This window comes from Bos indicus, chromosome 21 (assembly GCF_029378745.1).
Source record: "Bos indicus isolate NIAB-ARS_2022 breed Sahiwal x Tharparkar chromosome 21, NIAB-ARS_B.indTharparkar_mat_pri_1.0, whole genome shotgun sequence".
Lineage (NCBI taxonomy): Eukaryota > Metazoa > Chordata > Mammalia > Artiodactyla > Bovidae > Bos > Bos indicus.
The window spans coordinates 57,965,120-57,985,682 of record NC_091780.1 but is presented as its reverse complement, the minus strand read 5'-3'; the positions used below and the strand labels follow the sequence as shown (position 1 = coordinate 57,985,682).

The following is a 20,563-nucleotide window of genomic DNA, read 5'->3' as shown; positions in this document are numbered from 1 at the left end:
CGGAAGTCACGCCTGTCCCTTCTCCGCGCCTGCGCCCGCGGCGGGCTGGTTTCCGTTTCCGGTGGCGCCTCATTGTGGCGCGCTCCTGAAGCGTAGCGGTCGCTATGGAGCTGTTGGGAGAGTACATCGGACTGGAAGGGCGGCGACAGCAGCTACGGGTGCCCTGTGAGGCGCCGGGCGTCACCGACCCTTTCCAGAGCTTGTTGTCCGGTGTGGCTCAGATGAGGGAGCTGGTGACTGAGCTCTTCGGCTCTCAGGTACAGCAGGAAGCACAGGACCGGGTGACGGCGGCTCCCGACGAGGCCTTGGACGGTGAGCTCTGAGACGGTTCTGGGAGCGACAGGAGGGCGGGCAGGGGCGCCCGGAGTGGGAGAAATTTCCTCAGGGAACCTGTGTAGAGCGACAAACTTGGAGAAGGTGAGCCTTGGGGGAAGAATTCCAAATTAAAAATTTTAGCTGTTTTCGCCAAATTTGGGCGGTACCTGGACTCATTTAGCAGGACTGCTTTTCACGATTCTCTTTTCATTTATGTCACACAAAAAAGTACTGAACGCCTACGGCCCTGTGCCAGTCACTGGGCTGAACTCTGGAGAAAGAATGAAGTGAAGGCGACTCAGTTCCTGTTCTTGTGGAACTCTGTGGGAGGTTAGACAGACAAACATTAAAGAGTAGAAGGAATGACCCTAGACTTCTCTGTAACTATTGCAAACCTGGAGAACCCAAGAAGGCTTCAGATAGAGCATGACTTCTAAGCTGGGCTTAGATGGATGGAAAGGAATTTTCCCAGGCGTGAATTTACAAATATGTTTGGAAGACTGCCATCTATTACAGAATAGGAACAGGTTCTGAAGATTGGAATAGATTTCAGATGAAAAAGGCTTCACTGTCAGGCACTCCTTTCCCAATGTGGTAGGTGCAGTTTGAAAGCAGAAATGGAAAATTTAACTATTCTTAAGTCTTGTCTTGAATACCCTGAGGTGAAGAACCTAAGAACTAAATATTGGAATCAGGGGTTACTTCCCCTGTTGTCGTTGTTGAGGTTCAGTCACTCAGTTGTGTCCAACGCTGCAACTCCATGGACTGTAGCACACCAGGCTTCTCTGTCCTTCTCTGTCTCCCAGAGTTTGCTCAAATTCATGTACATTTAAACTGCAGTGCCATCCAGCCATCTCATCCTTTGTCTCCCCCTTCTCCTTCTGCCCTCAATCTTTCCTAGCAGCAGTCTTTTCCAGTGAGTCAGCTCTTTACATCAGGTGGCCAAATTATTGGAGCTTCAGCTTCAGCATCAGTCCATCCAATGAATATTCAGGGTTGATTTCCTTTAGGATTAACAGATTTCATCTCCTTGTCATCCAAGGGACCCTCAAGAGTCTTCTCCAGTACCACAGTTCAAAAGCATCAATTCTTCGGCACTCAGCCTTCTTTATGGACCAACCCTCACATCTGTACATGACTACTGGAAAAACCATAGCTTTGACTATACAGACTTTTGTCATCAGAGTGATGTCTCTGCTTTTAATACACTGTCTAGGTTTGTCATAGGTTTCCTTCCAAGGATCAAGTGTCTTAATTTCATGGCTACAGTCACTGTCTGCAGTGATTTTGGAGCCCAAGAAAATAAAATCTGTCACTGCTTCCACTTTTTCCCCTTCTATTTGTCATGAAGTGATGGGACTGGGTGCCATGATCTTTGTCTTTGAATGTTGAGTTTTAAGCCAGCTTCTTCACTCTCCTCTCAGCTTCATCAAGAGTCTCTTTAGTTCCTCTTCACTTTCTGCTATTAAAGTCCTGTTATTTGTGTATCTGATGTTATTGATATTTCTCCTGGCACTCTTGATTCCAGCTTGTGCTTCCTCCAGCTTGGAATAAGCAGAGTGACAATATATAGCTTTGATGTACTCCCTTCCCAATTTTGAACAAGTTTGTTGTTTCCTGTCTAGTTCTAACTGTTGCTTCTTGACCCGCATACGGTTTTGGGATTGGAATAAAAACTGACTTTTTCCAGTTCTCTGGCCACTGCTGAGTTTTCCAGATTTGCTGACATGTCAAACAGCATCATCTTTTAGGATTCTGAATAGCTCAGCTGGAGTTTCATCACCTCCATTAGGTTTGTTCGTAGTCCTAAGGTCCACTTGACTCCAGGATATCCAGCTCTAGGTGAGTGACCACACCATTGTAGTTATCCGTGTCATTAAGACTTTTCTTGTATAGTTCTTCTGTGTAGTCTTGCCACCTCTTAATCTCTTCTGCTTCTGTTAGGTCCTTATCATTTCTGTCCTTTTATCGTGCCCATCTTTGCATGAAATGTTCCCTTGGTGTCTCCAATTTTCTTGAAGAGATCTGTCTTTCCCATTCTATTATTTTCTGTTTCTTTGCATTGTTCATTAAGAAGGCTTTCTTATCTCTCCTTAATATTCTTTGGAACTCTGCATTCAGAAGGGTATATCTTTCTCTTTCTCCCTTGCTTTTCACCTGTCTTCTTTCTTCAGCTCTTTGTAAAGCCTCCTTGGACAACCACTTTACCTTCTTGCATTTTCCTTTTACTTTGGAATGGTTTTGGTCACTGCCTACTGCACAGTGTCGCAAACCTCCATCCATAGTTCTTCAGGCACTCTGTCTGCAAATCTCATTGCTTGAATCTATTTGTCACCTCCACTGTATAATCATAAGGGATTTCATATAGGTCATACTTGAATGGCCTAGTGATTTTTCCCTACTTTCTTCCATTTAAGCATGAATTTTATAATAAGGAGTTTATGATATGAGCCACAGTCAGCTCTAGATCATGACTGTGGAGCTTCTCCATCTAAAGTTGCAAAGAACATAATCAGTCTGATTTCAGTATTGACCATATAGTGATGTCCATGTGTAGAGACATCTCTTGGGGTATTGGAAAAAGGTGTTTGCTACGACCAGCATGTTCTCTTGACAGTACTCTTAACCTTTGCCCTGCTTCATTTTGTACTCCAAGGCCAAACTTGCCTGTTTCTCCAGGTATCTCTTGACTTCCTGCTTTTACATTCCAGTCCCCTATGATGAAAAGGACATCATTTTTGATATTAGTTCTAGAAGTTGAAGGTCTTCATACAACCAGTCAACTTTAGCTTCTTCAGCATCAGTGGTTGAGACATCGACTTGGATTACTGTGATGTTGACTGGTTTGCCTTGGAAACGAACCGAGAGCATTCTGTCGTTTTTGAGATTGCACCCAAGTACTGCATTTCAGACTCTCTTGTTGACTATGAGGGCTACTTCATCTCTTTCCAAAGGATTCTTGACCACAGTAGTAGATATAATGGTCATCTGAATTAAATTCACCCATTCCCGTCCATTTTAGTTCCTGATTCCTAAAATGTCGATGTTCACTCTTGTCATTTCCTACTTGACTGTGTCCAGTTTACCTTCCAAACATTCCTGGTTTCTATACAATATTGTTCTTTACAACATCAGACTTTACTTTCACCACCAGACACATCCACAGCTGAGCATCATTCCCGCTTTAGCCCAGCTGCTTCATTCTTTCTGGGGCTATTAGTAATTGCCCTCTGTAGGGCAATTACTGCCCCCTTCCCCAGTAGCATATTGGACACCTTGCAACCTGGGGGCTCATCTTCAAGTGTCATCTTTTTGCCTTTTCATACTGTCCATGGGGTTCTCTGGGCAAGAATACTGGAGTGGATTGGCATTTCCTTCTGCAGTGGACCATGTTTTATCAGAATTCTTCACTATGACACATCCATCTTGGGTGGCACTGTGCAGCATGGCTCGCAGCTTCATTGAATAACGCAAGCCCCTTCACCATGACAAGGCTGTGATCATGAAGGTGTAACTCCTCTGTAGAGGAGCTTAAACTGTACTGTACTTTCCTTTTCTTTCCATCTTGTTTACATCTTGATAGTGCCAGATAATATGATGGAACCAACTCAGAATATTATGTGAATTTCAAACAGTAGATTGTTTCCATTAGCATGAAGTCCTGGTTCTTGGCTCCAAAAGATCCTCTCTAAACTGTTGAAAATGCTGTCATTGGAATAAGGACAAGTATAGATGGAGCCATTTAAAAAATGGCTTGCTGGAAAAATAACTTCTACCTTTTCTGCTAATAGTGGGTCAGTAATATCTTCATACAAGAGGACATGCTTTTGTATGTTTAACAAAGTCCCCAAAGTGTTTCAGTTTGAACTTCCTTTGTTGAAAATGGTAGAGGGACTTCCCTGGCGGTCCACTGGTTAAGACTATATGCTTCCACTGCAGGAAGCACGGGTTTGATCCCTGGTTGGGGAACTAAGATCCCTCATGCCCTGTGGTGCAGCCCAGGAAAAAAAAAAGTGATAGAGATTAAAATGATGAATTTTATCTTATATAAATCATATCTCAATTAACAAGTACAAAATTTTTTTAATGTAAATATTACAAAAGTGATAGAATGCAATACTAAAATGACAAATGGTGATCATTTTGTATGTACAGAAATATTGAGTCATGGTGTTGTACACCTGGTACTAACAGTGTTGTGGGTCAGCTATACTTCAGTTGAAAAAATTATCATCATAGTGACCAAAAAAGACAATCCAGTTGCCAGGTGTGCAGAAAACTTGAAGAGACAGTGCTCCAAATAAGATATACAAATGGCCAATAAGCACATGATGCTGAACATCACTGGCTTTTAGAGAAAGGCGAATCAAAGCCACAATAACATAGCGTGTCATACCCACCAGGAAGGCTATAAAGAACAGTAACACGTGTTTTGACTAGGATGTGAAGAAATTGGAGCCCTCATACGTTGCTGGTGGAAACGTAAAATGGGGTACCTTCTTTGGAAAACACTTTGATAGTTCCTCAGAAAAGTTAAATGTAAAATTATCATTCGACCCAACAATTCTAGTCCTAGAGATTGTTAGTTCCACTCCAAGTTCTCCCAAGACAGCTGGAAAAGTGTTCCCATAAAAACAAATGCGCATGTGTTCATAGCTGCATCATTGATAATAGCTAAAAAGTAGAAATAACACAAATATCCATCATCTTATGAGTGGATATACAAAATGTGTATCCATCCATACAGTGGAATATTCCTCAGCAACAAAAAGGAATGAAGTATTGATAAATGCTATACAATGTGAATGAACTTTGAAAGCATAAGTGAAAGAAGGCAGACACAAAAGGCCATATATTTTGATTCATTTATATGAAATGTCCAGAACAGACAAAGCTGAGGGGTAAGAAAATAGACTTTTGTTGTTTTTCAATCACTCAATCGTGTCCAACTCTTTGCGACTCCTTGGACCGAAGCACGCCAGGCCTCCCTGTCCATCACCAACTCCTGGAATTTTATCAAATTCATGTCCATTGAGTCGATGATGCCATCCAACCATCTCATCCTCTGTTGTCCCCTTCTCCTCCTGCCTTCTATCTTTCCCAGTATCAGGGTCTTTTCCAATGAGTCAGCTCTTCGCATCAGGTGGCCAGAGTATTGGAGCCTAGCATCAGTCCTTCCAATGAATATTCAGGGTTGATTTCCTTTAGGATTGACTGGTTTCATATCTTGCAGTCCAAGGGACTCTCAAGAGTCTTCTCCAACACCACAATGAAAAGCATCAATTCTTTGACACTCAGCCTTCTTTATAACTCTTACATCCATACATGACTACTGGAAAAACCATCGCTTTGACTATATAGACCTTTGTTGTCAAAGTGATGTCTCTGCTTTTTAATATGCTGTCTAGGTTTGTCATAGCTTTCCTTCCAAGGAACAAGCATCTTTTAATTTCACGGCTGCAGTCATCATCTGCAGTGATTTTGGAGCCCAAGAAATTAAAGTCTCACTTTACATTGTTTCCTCATCTATTTGTCATGGAGTGATGGGACTGGATGCCATGATCTTCATTTTTTGAATGTTGAGTTTTAAGCCAGCTTTTTCACTCTCCTATTTCACCTTCATCAAGAGGCTCTTTAGTTCCTCTTCTCTTCTGCTATAAGGGTGGTGTCATCTGCATATCTGAGGTTATTGATATTTCTCCCAGCAGTCTTGATTCCAGCTTGTGCTTCATCCAGCCTAGCATTTCTCATGATACACTCTGCATATAAGTTAAATGAGAAAAGTAGATTAGTGATCGCCAAAGGCTAAGGGGAATGGGAAGCGAAAGTGAAAGTCACTCAGTTGTGTCCGACTCTTAGCAACAACATGGACTATACAGTCCATGGGATTCTCCAGGCCAGAATACTGGAGTGGGTACCCTTTCCCTTCTCCAGGGGATCTTCCCAACCCAGGGATAGAATCCAGGTCTCCGGCAATGCAGTTGGATTCTTTACCAACTGAGCCACAAAGAAATCCCAAGAATATTGGAGTGGGTAGCCTAACCCTTCTCCATTGGATCTTCCCAACCCAGGAAGGGGAAGTGACTGCTAATTGGTATGAGATTGCTTTCTTGGAAGATGAAATGTATTCTAGAATTAGTGGTGATGGTTTTATAACCTAGTGACTATCTAAATCAATAATCTGTACACTTTGAAAGTGAATTTTATGGTGTATGAATTATATCTCCAAAAAAAGGTGATAGAAGGGAAAGGTTTTAATCATAATTTCTGCAGTCTTTTTTTAACTGTACATATTGCTAATTTGATATGTGCATTGTTTTATTAATCCCTGAAGTGAAATGATCTCATTATCAACCATTTTAGCTATCTATATTTCTTTCAACCACTGAACATATTGTCATACAACAAATATTTGTTTTAAAAGGTGATGATGAAGATGATTCAGAAGATGAAAATAACACTGATAACAGAACTAATTCAGATGGACCATCTGCAAAACGGCAAAAAACACCATCTTAACTAGCTTTTATGAAATTTAAAAGACTGCTACCATATTTTATTTACCACACACTGACATTTAAGGAAGACTTGTGCTCTAATTTGGAAAGTGTTTGTTTTTTTCCCCTGGGACAGTTTTGTCAAAGAGGAAACTTTTCTTCTGTTTTCATCAAAGAAAGACATAAATGCATAGAAATGAATCCCTTTTCTTGAGTGAGAAGTCAGTTTCAGATCATGGAAATAAAATAGACATTTAATAATGTATAATATCCAGTAAGTTGGCAACTGAATTCTTACTTAATACTGTTTAAATACCCGTTGGATTAAATTGTGGTGTCTACATGTTTTAGCTTCTGCTTCTGTTATGAAAATATATGTCAAGGTTTATGGACAATAACATTTCAAGGAACTGACATGAACAAGTGATGAAAATGAGGTGTTAAATTTAAAAATGGCAGGTGCTTCCTTGGTGGTGAAGTGCCTAAGACTCTGCATTCCCAATGCAGGGGGCCTAGGTTCCTTCCCTGGTCGGGGAACTAGATCCTGCATGCTGCAGCTAGAGTTTGCATGCCACAACCAAAGACCCAGCATGATGAAATGAAGATTCTGCACGTGCCACAACTAAGACCTGGTGCAGCCAAATAAATGTGTTAGTTAATTAATTTAAATTTAAGAATGGTAATTCCATGTAAGTAGAAGGAAAATGGGAATAGTGAGAAATACTGAAGGGAAGGAGAGCCCTTGAGAGATACCCAAGAAAACCTTGAATCCACACCTGAACTCAATATACAGACTTCTGGAGATGATACCACTCAACAGATAGATGTTTAACTTGTACCTTAAGAGAGTCAAACTGGGGTGTGCTTTTATGCTGGTGATAATGCTGTTTATGTTAACACACGTGTAAGTCTTTAGGTAAGCAACTTCTGTGTTGACTATAACTTAAGATATTTCATGTCATTCTGTAGTCAGACTTTGATTTTGCTTAACAAGGAACTATCAGATCCTTTAAATACATATATGTATATATTCCTAAAATGTGTGTGTGTGTGTATTCCTTTTCTGCTTGTCAGAGAGACTGAGGTATTTTTCATTTACTACACATATAAATGTTTCCTGATTCATTTTGATAGCTAAACTACAGGGAATAAAATCAAGTAACAGGTACCTATTGAAACACAAATAGTCACAGAATTTTAAGTTGGAAGTAACCTTAAAGATGATATGATTTACTCAGAGATGAATTGAATCTTAGATATTTTCCTTGAGTTACAGAACTTACTGGCAGAGCTGGGTTATACACACAGCCTTTAAAAGATTACCATAGTACTTTCGCAGTTACACATTCTGAAATCTGTAGCTTACAAAGTACATGGTATTAAAGAAATTGAATTTACACACCTTTTTATATGTTTAAAGTATTGTTTTAGTTGGAACATCAGGCTTCTACCAAGTACTCTTATGTAATTAAAACAGTACCAACTAGAAAAAGTTTTAAATGGTCAGAAATTACCTTGTTTGTTTAGTTTGTGATATGTCTCTACTATTGGAACTTCAGGTCAGTTACTGATTTACAATAATCTTTTATCTTTATACGTTCCTTAAAAAAACTTGGGACTTCCCTGGTGATCCAGTGGTTAAGACTCCAAGCTCCCAATGCACGGGGCCTGGTCAGGGAACTAGATCCCACATGCTGCAACTAAATATCCCGAGTGCTGCAACTAAGACCTGGCACAGCCAAATTAAATAAGTAAATAATTTAAAAAATAATAATAATAACTTAACCTGTGAAATTAAAATAGTTCATAGTTTTAAAGTAATACCTGAACTTTGCTCCTGAATATTTTATCTCCTTTGTTTAGTAAATATGTTTATAAAAAAGAAATACCAAGATATTCATGCTTGAGGTCTGGTGTTTGGAGGTCTGGGTTATAAGTCTGATGGATCTTTTTCTGATTCTAATACTGTCTTCATAAGTGAGCCACATGTATGACAAAAAAGGTTTTGAAGGTGTGAGGGGCTAGTTTGAAGAACCAGTATAAGAGAGATGCCTTGCCGATTTTCTGATCTGCTGCCTTTCAAAGGTAATAACGATAGCCACAGACGCACAGGACACAGTTAATGTCTGAAACAGCTCTGCAACTTTACTTTCATACAAGAAAGTCAACCCCACAGTCCTACCTAAAAATAATCTGGATGCTAGACTGAGATAATCTTTTAAAATATGAAACATGGAGTTCTAAATGTGAAATACATGGGCATATACAAATAGATGTGTGTTCTAAAAGTAAGTGCTTTTGTGTCACATTAAGAAATACTTCCAGTAAAGTTCTGTGACCAAGGACAAGAATTTTTACTGTTTTATAATAGGTTGCTGTTGCTTGGCTACAATATTAGTTAGGAAGTTTGAACAAACATTTCCTCCAGCAGAACTTTCTTGGCTTCTGAGATGTTAGGCCTCATACTGTCTTTCTGTGGAACCTAGCCCCCTGTACTGACTCCCTCATGTTATGAAGTATACTCTATTAGAATTATTTCTTCAAGCTGCTCAATTTTTGAAAAACTTTTATTGAGAAGACTTGTATTTTTAAGAAAATAGAGTTTATGTTTTCTTCCAAATGGGACAATCGGTTGGAGACATCTGTGGCTCTTGGTTTATTTTGTGGTAGTTTAATCTAGATCCTATTTAGCCTATTGAAGTTACACCTGTTCCTCAGTATAATTAATTCATTTTACAAATATAGTGTATCATTTTTTATGATACACTAACATGTTGCAGTAAGTGATATGATAACGTATAAGATATGATAACATACTGCAGTAAGGCGCATACACAAAACATCCTGAAAACACAGGCTTTCTAACTCACTTTCAACCACTATGCTGTGATAAAACGATTACAGGAAATTCCTGTTTGAACTTACCCTGGTGGGCGGCTGAGCACCACTGAGTAAAACTGTACTAGAGTTTGCAGTTATGTCACTATGGTAGTTACAAATAAATTAACATTGTTTGGGGAAATTATGGTCATTTTGTGATTTCGTCTTGCATATTTAAGTATATAGTAAGATTAGCATGTAAAATTATTAGAGAAATTGGAGGATATTTGTAAAATAACAAATGAGAAACAAGTTGGTTTTTGTGATAAAGTTGGGTTCTTTTCTCACTACTTTGAACATAATTTCAGGTAGATTCAAGATTTAGAGTATAAAATAATATTTAAAAAAACACAAAAAGTACTAAAAGAAAATGGACTAAGTTTTTTTTTTTTAATAGTATCAGAGTGAGTAAGGATACCTAAGCAAGACTTTAAGAAATCCAAACACTGTGATAGAAAAGATTAATAAATACATTTCAGTTCAATTCAGTTCAGTCGCTCAGTCGTGTCCGACTCTTTGCGACCCCGTGAATCGCAGCACGCCAGGCCTCCCTGTCCATCACCAACTCCCGGAGTTCACTCAGACTCACATGCAGCAAGTCGGTGATGAAGAGGGTTAGGGTTAGGGTTAGGGTTAGGGTTAGCCATCTCATCCTCTGTATTTATATGGTGGTAAACATTTCTGAACATTCTGTAAATGAGGTTAAGTAGAGTAAAGTATTTAGTGTTTTCAACAGAAATGACCAAGAACTAATATGCCTTTTATAGCTCTCACGTGTACCAGTCAGAAAGACAATAGAAATTTCACTTCAAATAAATGAAAATTAAAACCACAACGCAGTATCATTTTTTTACTTTTCAGACTGAAAGGTCAAAAGTTTTGATGCAATATTGAGCTGGAAAGGGTGTGAAATCTATAAGATGCTGGTGGTGAGAGTGTAAATTGGTATAAGCTCCTTATAAGTCAAGTTGACTCTGTCAAAATTTAAAGATGTGGTGCTCTTGGGCCCTATCAGCAATTGCTCTATCAGCAATTTCAGTGATAGAATTTATCCTATGGATAATAGCATACATATACACAGATACATTTACAAGATAATTGATTGCAACATTATTCTTGGTAACAGGATTGGTAGTGGTGGTTTAGTCAATAAGTCATGTCCATCTCTCGCAATGCCATGGACTGTAACCCGCCAGGCTCCTCTGTCCATGGGATTTTCCCCGACAAGAACACTGGAGTGGGTTACCATTTCCTTCTCCAGAACAGCAGATTATAAACAACCTAAATGTTTTATCAGCAGAAGACCCTAGTTAATTAAAGTAGAAGCATTTCAGTACAATAATTCTGTGCAGCCATTAAAAAAAAGACCATGTGTTGTTAAGGATCCACCTCCAGGATATGATGCTAAAGGAAAACTTAGCAAAATACACAACAGTGTGTAGAATGCTTCTAGTGGAGAGTACTGGCTAGATACACATATAGTATCTCTGAAAGGAGAGTCGGACTGCATCTGGGAAGAGGGAGATGGGGTTGGGAGTGAGAGGGAGATTTTTCATTGTATCCTCTTGTTCTCTTTGCATTTTTGCCTGCCAATGCAGGAGACATGAGTTTGATCCCTGGTCTGGGAGGATCCCCCATACCTCAGAGCAATTAATCCCATGTGCCATAAGTATTGAGCCTATGTTTTAGAGCCCGAGAACTGCAACTACTGAAGCCCATGCACCCTAGAGTCCCTGCTTTGCAAAAGAGAAGCCACTGCAGTGAGAAGCCTGAGCACCGCAACCAAAGAGTAGCCCCTGCTTGCAGCAGCTAGAGAAAAGCCTGTGCAGCAATGAAGACCCAGTGCAGCCAAATATTTTTAAAAAAGAAAGAAAGCATGTGCTACATATTTTTCCACAAAAGCAGGGGGGAAAATCATGCTTTAAAAAAAATCCAGTTTTTTTTATTATTATTGTTTTTTGGCTGTGCTGGATCTTCATTGCCGCGTGGCGTGTCTTTAGCTGCAGTGATGGGGGAGGGGTGCTGCCTAGTGTGGTACACGGGCTTCTCACTGTGGTGGTTTCTCTTGGTGCAGAGCGTGGGCTCTAGGCTAGGCGGGTACAGCAGTTGTGGCTCCCAGTCTTTGTTGCTTCACAGCACGTGGGCTCTTCCCAGATCAGAAATCAAATCCATGTCTCCTGGACAGATTCTTTACCACTGAGCCACCAGGGAAGCCCCCCATGCTTTTTTTAAAAATTCATTTATTTTAATTGGAGGCTAATTACTTTACAGTATTGTACTGGTTTTTGCCATACATTAACATGAATCAGCCATGGGTGTACATATGTCCCCCATCCTGAACCCCCCTCCCACTTCCCTCCCCATTCCATCCCTCAGGGTCATCCCAATACAGCAGCCCTGAGTGCCCTGTCTCAGGCATCGAAGCTAGACTGGAGATCTATTTCACATATGGTAATACACGTGTTTCAATGCTATTCTCTCAAATCATCCCACCCTCGCCTTCTCCCACAGAGTCCAAAAGTCTGTTCTTTACATCTGTGTCTCTTCTGCTGTCTCACATATAGGGTCATTGTTACCATCTTTCTAAATTCCATATGTATGTGTTAATATACTGTATTGGTGTTTTTCTTTCTGACTTCACTCTGTATAATAAACTCCAGTTTATCCATATCATTAGAACTGATTCAAATGCATTCTTTTTAATAGCTGAGTAATATTCCATTGTGTTTATGTACCACAGCTTTCTTATTCATTCATCTGCTGATGGTCATCTGGGTTGCTTCCATGTCCTGGCTATTGTAAACAGTGCTGCGATGAACATTGGGGTACACATGTCTCTCTCAATTCTGGTTTCCTTGGTGTGTATGCCAGGCAGTGGGATTGCTGGGTCATATGCCCCTGTGCTTTTAAATAAGGGCAGTTGAGCCATGTTAACAGTTTAAAACGTTGTTGTGTAAATAATTCAGGCCAGAAATTAAGCAATCCAGGCTTAAGAATGTCCACATTTCCCATCTGACTACTGTTATGTCAGAAGGGGAGTAGAATGCAGTTTCTAAAGAGGTTAGGAGAGCTGGGCTAAGTACGAGATAGGGTAACTTTAATAAAAAAAGGAGGTATTTCTAAAACTGATGGGCCTAGCTGTAACCCTCTATTGTTCAGTCATGTCTGACTCTTTGCAACCCCATGGACTGCAGCACGCCAGGCCTCCCTGTGCCTCACCATCTCCTGGAGTTTGCCAGAGTTCATGTCCATTGCATTGGTGCGTTTATACAGTCCATTACAACTATATAAAAAGCTGTAACCCTCTAGCAAGTGCATTATTCTCAAAATATAAAAAGAATTTCCCAGTGTTAACTGTAACTATTCCAGTTCTCAGGTGACCTTTGGGATCAGAATTGCTCTATTTAAAGGCATGGCCCAGGAAACAGTGAATGCTAGACAGTAAGCCTCTATTTATATCTTTTAAAAAGTAGCAGCTCACATTGGAGCAGCACAAGGCTATTAGGTACAGTTTTAAATAGAAATTTACTCTCATGCCAAAATTCTGCTGGGAATAGAAGTAACTTCTAGAGGCACCATTACTAGTTTAAGTGAGTGCTTTAATTTAGGGCCAAGATATTGCCCGCTGATACCAGAGTGCTGAAGATGTCTTCTGTAGCTTTAAGATGTTGTCAAGATACTTGCTGCATTTGTTTGGTGGTTTAGGAAACCATTGTCTTCATGATTGTAATTAAAGAACTTCTAAGTGGTGACTCTGAAAACCTTGTTTGTGAATGTGGTCTTTGTTTTTCTTGCATCAGTAAGAAAAATGCCAAGATAGCCAACATCACAAGAATTGTCGGCAAAACTAAATTGGGAGACTCATTTTAATCTTGGCCTTAAAAAGAGATTATCCCCACATGCTGAAACCTGAAAGAGCTTAATAACCAAAGTTACCTAGAACACGTGACACATTATGCCATGCACTTTCTTTTTGTTTGGAAAGTGGTAGTCCCACAGTAGTGTCCGACTCTGTGATACCATAGACTGTAGCCTGCCAGGCTCCTCTGTCCATGGAATTCTCCAAGCAAGAATACTGGCAGGGGAAGCCATTCCCTTCTCCAGGGGATCTTCCCGAGCCAGGGATCGAACCCGGGTCTCCTGCATTGCAGGCAGGTTCTTTACCATCTGAGCCACCAGGGAAACCCATGCAGTCAATAACCTTAATCTTTTTTCTCTCTGGAGAGTGAAGTAGATTGTTTTGTAGCCTAGTGAGAGTTGTCGAGTGGCAGTAAAAATCATTCATGTAGTAAGTAATCACTAGGCACCTACTATGTGCCAGGCACTGTTCTGGGCATAGGCTGCATGACATGAACAGACAAGTGCCTGCCCTTATGGAATTTAGATTCTGACAAAATGTGTAACATGTCATATGATGGGAAGTGCTCAGGAGAAAAGCAGGGGAGGCGGATGGTTGATTTTAAATAGGGTGGTCAGAGGCAGCCTCACTAAGCTGACAGTTGAACAGAGGTCTAAAGAACATGATGGAGCTGGTCAGAGCTGAGCATTCAAGCAGAAGGTACACTGAGCCCAGAGGCCCTGAAACATGTTTTTCTGGCTTGTTCTAGAATCAACAAGAAGACCAGTGTGGGTGGCATGGAGCAAGGGATGGAGGGGGGTGGTAGAAGATGAAGTCAGGGGCCACTTAGAACTTTGTGTGCCACATTAAGGACTTTGACCTTTATTCTGAGAAGGGAAACTATGGAAGGATTTTTGAGAAGAGTAACATTTTTAAATGATCCCTCACCACGTGTTTAATAGTAGGCTTGTAGGGGACTTGAGCAGATTCTGGTGGTTGGAGAGATCAGCAGCTTATCTTTAAAGAGGTTAAATTGCAGGTGCCTGGTAAGATACCTTAGTAAATATCAGGTAGGTGGTTAGCTATTCAAGACTGGAGCTCAGGAAAGAAATTTGAGTTTTAAAGCCATGAGCCTGGATAAGATGACAAGGGAGTAGAAAAGAGAACATGGGCATGCCATGTCTTAGAAATTGAGTAGATGCCCCAAAGAGGAACCAGCAAAGGGCATAGGAAAAGCTGGTGAGGCAGAAGACTAATAGAAAAGTATCTAGAATTGGGCTATTTAGCCACATGTGGCTGTTGAATTAAAATGTAAAATTCAGTTCGTCAGTCACACTAGCCGCATCTCAAGGCCTCATTTCATGTGGCTTCTGGCTGTTGACAGGGACAGGACAGATAGAGGACATTTCCATCATCACTAAAATTCTATTGAGCAGTACTGTTCCAGAAGCCAACAGAAGAAAATACTTCAAGGACAAGGGACTGTGTCCAAAAGTAATTTGAGGGGGAGTTCCCTGGTGGTCCAGTGGTTAGGATTCCATGCTTTCAATGCCAAGGGTGTGGGTTCAGTCTCTGGTTAGGGAACCAAGATTCCCCCAAGGAATGGCATGGCCAAAAAACGTAATTTGAAGACAGACTTGACCACTGGGTTTAGTTATATGTAAATGACTGGCAACCTGTTGACAAGAGAGCGACTTTGATAGAGTCAGAGACAAAAACCTGACAAGTATATTCAGGATAAATTGGACAACAGGAATCAGGAAATACAGACACCTCGTTCCCCACCGTGAGCTGGGGCTGGCAGCTGTCTGCAGTCTACCTGGTGTGGTCCTGTCTACACTGACGTCCCTGCCACTGAGGGTCCTGACATGCCCGGCCTGCAGCTCCCAGTGCCCCACGCCCAGATCCATTCCAAACCACTACAGGAGCAGCTCAGGACCGTGGATGTTACCACTGGGCTCACCTCCTGCTTCCTGTTTCCTCCTGCCTGGCGCTGGGCCTTGGCCACACCTGGAGAACTACAAGAAGCAGGAGTCCTCTCCTTTATCTGTGACCTGACCACCCCCAGCCTGAACTGATCATGTCTGCTGCATTACTGGCTGACCTCCCCTAGAACTTGGCCTTCAGTTACAGTGACCTTCTGCATCTGACCTTCATGACCTCTCTCCATGGCTGATATCCCAGGACCACACATATTAGTTTATAAGACTGCTCAGTAGGGCCCCTTGTAACAAGTGTATTTAAACCTTGGGAAAAAATATGTTGAAAAAGAATATATAGACACCTTTTTAAAGATTTGCAGAATTCAAACAGCTGGCGTGAGCCTACCATGAAATGTTTGTTACAAACGCTGTTCCAGAGAGAGCTCTCAGTGACTTAACAGTTGAGGCTTCATGGTGCATAAAAACCCCTGGCCCAAAAGAAAGAAAGAAAACAACAACACTCCAGCCCAGTGACTCTCAACCCTAACAGACTTGCTTGAAGAGCTCTCAAAACATGATTGCCTTGGCCCCTCTCCCAGGGATTGATAGCTGGGAAGGGACCCTGGCATTGTTTATATGAGGTTTGCAGTTTTTTTTATTTCCTTGAGTGATTATAATATCAGACAGAGTTCAAGACCCACTCACTGCCGTAGATCAAAACAAAAATATCAATGCATGATGATTCCCAACCATGGTCTAGAATTATGTAGAACATTATAAACATATTGGAGAACTTATAAAGTATGGCACTTATTTGATGCAAAAACAAGACGTGGTATTGTGATAACCTTTTCTGCCAGTGTTTTAGAGAGATTGAGAACATTAAATCCATCAAGAAGGAAATCAACAGTAGATAATTTTAACAAAGACTTTAACACAACTCATGGTGAACAAACATGCAGGTTTGATTATTCTCTGGGTGCTGTCACTTCAGAGCACTTTGATTCCACTTCCCCAAAGAAAAGCTTTTTTTTTTTTTTTTGCAAGGGTTAAATATGTTTATTCATGTAAAGTGTTTTTTTTTTTTTTTTAAACTTTACATAATTGTATTAGTTTTCGAAAGCTTTGTTTGAAGTAGAATCAAATTCTAAGGGAATCACATTTTTCCCTTTAAAACTGTAGTGTTGTTTTTTTTAATGACTTTATTTCTTTATTTTTGGCTGTGCAGGGTCTTCAGTTGCTGCATGGACTTTTCTCTAGTTGCAGCAAACGGGCTACTCTCTAGTTGCAGTATGTGGGAGAGTTTACTAGAATTTTAAGTCTAAGAAAGTCTCCCTCAATAAAATACGGACTTACTACTTTACAAGACAAATAGCAAACTCACAAACCTTTCATTACATCATTTGTAAAACAAAAAGTGATGGAAATAATGTTCTTAAACGATTTCCAAACTAGCACTGCCTCAGGACAAATCAAATAAAACAAGAAACTATGCAATGACTTTTCTTAAATTATGTCCTTTTTTTGATAAGCAGTATAGTAGAATGATATAGCTGGAGATTTGAAGCCAGATATCCTGGGTTCAAATCCTGGCTCTTCCACTAGCAGTGTGACCAACAAGTTATTAATTCTGTGTGCCTCAGGCTGCCTCATTTTCCTCTTCTGTAAGGTGGTACTAGTCCCAACACATACTTGCATCATAGAACTCTCATGCAGCAGAATCTGTATGTCTCAGGAATCTGCCTGCAGCCATGCATACTTCTAGTAAGCACTCAAAAGATGCAAGTGATTTGGTTACCTGTCCCTTGCAAAAACATGTATTTCAAACTGTTACTTAATTTGAAGACTCAGTGTATCAGTGTCCTGTAGCAAAAAAACATTTCAGTAACTAGACCTTTGGAAGTAGTAAAGGAGAGAAATGAGACTACTGGAGAAGAATCTGATTGTGCCAAGGACACCTGCTTAATCTTTAAAGTAAAAGCTTCCTATGGAATGCCCAGCCTTCCATTCTGGTCAAACCTGACTTAAAGCTGCTTGAAGACTTTGGTTTTCAGTAGCTCATACAAATTGAGAAAAACCTTTCTTCAGTTCTTTTCCATTTATTAGCATGGTTAGGCAGACAGTACCCAGTGCTGAAACATCTGTCATCTGTGAGAAGCCCTACAGCTCAGGGATTAGGAATAAAGGCATCAGATGCCGGGTTAGGCTTTGGCTTTGCTTCTTGGCTATGTGACCTTCAGCAAGTTACAGAACTTCAGCTCACTGTCCTTACCTGTAAAATCTGGATGATAATAACTGTTATCTCATAGGGCTGTTGGAGGACTACAAGAGTTGATTGACGTTAAAGCTCTTAGAGCCCAAGAGAAGCACCAAAAAATGTTACGATTCTTATTAAAAATCAGTGTACAACATTTCTCTGGTATTGATGACATAACTATAAAAATATATCTTGATCTCACCCAGAAAAAAAAGAAAAAAAAATTCCTAAAATCTAGTTTTCCATTTTTCAGTTATCTGTATTGTTACCAGACATGAGGTAGTGAGCACAAATCCAAGAGGCAGTACAGGGATCACATCTCCATGCAGTTAACCTATCGCCTGAAGACTAGACTTTAGGCAGAAAAGAAAATCAGAGGGATGGTGACTTGAGAGCATCGTTTAGATAGCACACATCTGACAGGGACTGGACTGCTTTCATTGAACACCTTGTTTCCATTTTCTATGTGTTAGATTACTCAGCTTTCAAACATTTAGTCTTTTCCCAAGTAGGTTTTTTTTTAATTGCATTAATAATTCTAGCTAATGAACAGCACCCGTATTATTACCAAAAGGAAGATCACATTTTGCTTCTCAAGACACCCATCACCTCAATAATTTCATACCAATTTCTCACAAGCTGATAGCAAACGAGCATACTGCCTTAGCTACAATGGGATGAACTGGTGTTTTAGTTTGAAGAATTTTAAAGCAAGCCAAGTAATTGTATAAAATTTAAATTTTATGACCATGTTTGGACCTTTTTACATTAAGCACAATGGAAATGTTCATATTCATTTTTCCCCAAAGGAAAATTTTCTGAATTATCACTATGTTGCACAGTAAAATAAAAATATGAGTCCAGGTACTTATTCAAGTTTCTAAGGAATGCAAATAACAGATAAAATTTTACTTCCAAAATCTGAAGTCATCCACATGATTTTGTAGTACTGATTCTCAGTCTTTACCTAAAAACTCATTATTCAGATAAAGTTAGCCCCCTAGCCACATTCTTTAAAAAGCTTCTGCCCCACCACAACTTCCTGAGATCTGTGAAGAAACTGCAGTCTTGTGATCAGGCTCCATATCATACTGGCAGTTTTGTACTTGTAAGGAAAAGATGATGACGGATTTTATGTGTCAATCAGTTGTAGTCTGCTGATCTGATTAGAAGCCTTGACAAATGCTTGGTGGCGATTGCATATAACTGCCAAGCATATGGGAATAATACAGTAGCCCACCGTTTTGGGGTCAGCTCTTGTACAAGAGTAAAGGAATAAAAACATCTGTAAGTAAGGTATCAGAAAAACAACTGTCCAGAACCAAAAAGGCAGGGAGAGCAACCGAGTTTTCAAGGAGTGTGTCCACGTGGTTCCTTCAAGGGGCTCCTCTGGGTGCTGTTGAATGTGTTCCAAGGCCAGCCTGTTGTAAGTCTCATTTATTTCAAAAACGTAGTAAAATGCTGCTGCACTTGCTAATAGATACAGTCCCACTCCGATCCATCCCATCCGCTGACGGAAATTCATCATTCTCCATGCTCTGTGCCTGCCAGTTAGAAACAAGTTAGGGTCTAGTAATGCTGTCATGGCAACTATTCCAAATGTACTTAACTTTTTTTCCCCCAATGAGCTCTAAAATACCCCATAACGCATTTGAGGTTTTAAATAACTAAATTTACATCTATTAAGAAATGTAAACAACTTACAGGTCGTTTTATGTAATAGATATGATAAAGTTTAATTATATATTGAGCATGCTTTTTATTGTAGCCCACAGATAAATCACTATATCTGACTTAAACAGGTCCAGCACACCGCCCCTTAAACTGTAATTAAATTAATTTCCTACGGAACATTTCACTGTTAACAGTTCAAATACTTTCTGATTTAACAGTATTGCTGCAGACATGAACGCTTAGTTCTTCAAGTCAAACCTATGTCGGAGCCCCCAAGTTAAGACAGTAACTCTTAAACACTTACAGTGGTCCCGAAAATCTTCCTGTTCCCACGGCAAGCGTTAAAGAGTCACTCAGTTCTGAATAATCGGGTGGCTTTGGCATTTCAGAGAAAAAGCCACCATAAAAGAAATACCCCGGGGTCACCGGCTGGGAGAATGGTGAGCACGGCCAGCCTGGAGCAAAGACTAAGTGTGATTAAGCACAGCGTGACTGCAGCCGGTCACGCGGGGGGCTGGCCCCCGTCGCTGCTGCCCGAGCCCCAGCCTGTGTCGGTCGGCCCAGCCGGGAGGCTTCCCCCGACACCTGGGCCTTCCCTGCAGCCGGCCCCGCCCCCTGTCGCGCAGCAGGGGCCGCCGGCCGCGACCAGGGCTGCGCAGGCGGCGCCAGACCCGGGCCTCTCCGCCTTGCAGCGCCGAGAGCCCAGTGCCGGGCAGCGGCCACCGGCCGAGGCTGCAGAGCTGGGCAGGTCCCGGGTCTCACCTCCTGTCCGGGTTGGCCCGCCTGCCCGCCGTCCCGGATGCTGCCACACTCGTGGCTTCCGGCTCGGGCCGGAAGCGCGCATGCCCCGCCCCCGAAAGACCCGGCCCTCCCCGTGACGTCAGGCCGCGGCACCGCCTCCTCAAGCGCTCTCCAATCGGCTCCAGCTGTCTGACTGGCTAAAGTTGCCGAGGCGCGGGTGGTGGCAAAGATCCCCACTTCTGGTGGGTGGCCGTCCGAGCCTGGCCGCTTCAGTCCCCCTCGAGGCTTCACCCTGGTGCTTCTCTCGTGGCCCTGGTCTCCCAGCTGTTCCGCCTCGCGGAAAGCCCCGCAGCGTCGGGCGGTCAGCTGTTTCCCCGGCGCGCCTCTGCTATCCCCTTTGGGTGTGCATCGAGTGGAGAAGAGGCCGCCCCTCGCGTTC

General features: G+C 41.4%; 2 protein-coding genes across 3 annotated transcripts; one reads left to right on the top strand and one right to left on the bottom strand.

The window, feature by feature from the left end:
* Positions 1-47: 47 nt before the first annotated feature.
* GON7 (GON7 subunit of KEOPS complex) lies at positions 48-7,851 on the top strand. The gene is made up of 2 exons (XM_019983676.2): positions 48-312; positions 6,740-7,851. The coding sequence occupies exons 1-2, from the start codon at positions 105-107 to the stop codon at positions 6,832-6,834; spliced, it is 303 nt and encodes a 100-aa protein (XP_019839235.1). The 5' UTR covers positions 48-104; the 3' UTR covers positions 6,835-7,851.
* A 10,581-nt stretch (positions 7,852-18,432) lies between these two features.
* LYSET (lysosomal enzyme trafficking factor) lies at positions 18,433-20,248 on the bottom strand. 2 transcript variants are annotated; one of them, XM_070775584.1, is made up of 2 exons: positions 20,146-20,248; positions 18,433-19,253 (listed from the first exon to the last, which is right to left on the bottom strand). In XM_070775584.1, exon 2 carries the CDS (start codon positions 19,235-19,237, stop codon positions 18,842-18,844), a length of 396 nt encoding a protein of 131 aa, XP_070631685.1. In that variant the 5' UTR covers positions 19,238-19,253; positions 20,146-20,248; the 3' UTR covers positions 18,433-18,841. The 2 variants fall into 2 exon arrangements, with proteins under 2 accessions (XP_070631685.1, XP_019839502.1); XM_019983943.2 differs by lacking the exon at positions 20,146-20,248 and adding an exon at positions 19,688-20,139.
* Positions 20,249-20,563: the final 315 nt, after the last annotated feature.

What these genes read in the sequence shown, in the direction of transcription:
- GON7 (XM_019983676.2), top strand. Translation starts at nt 105, where the DNA reads ATGGAGCTGTTGGGAGAGTACATCGGACTGGAAGGGCGGCGACAGCAG. An exon ending in TCCCGACGAGGCCTTGGACG is followed by an intron (nt 313 to 6,739) that starts GTGAGCTCTGAG and finishes TTGTTTTAAAAG; the next exon opens with GTGATGATGAAGATGATTCA.
- LYSET (XM_019983943.2), bottom strand. Translation starts at nt 19,767, where the DNA reads ATGCCAAAGCCACCCGATTATTCAGAACTGAGTGACTCTTTAACGCTT. An exon ending in GGAAGATTTTCGGGACCACT is followed by an intron (nt 19,254 to 19,687) that starts GTAAGTGTTTAA and finishes TCTAACTGGCAG; the next exon opens with GCACAGAGCATGGAGAATGA.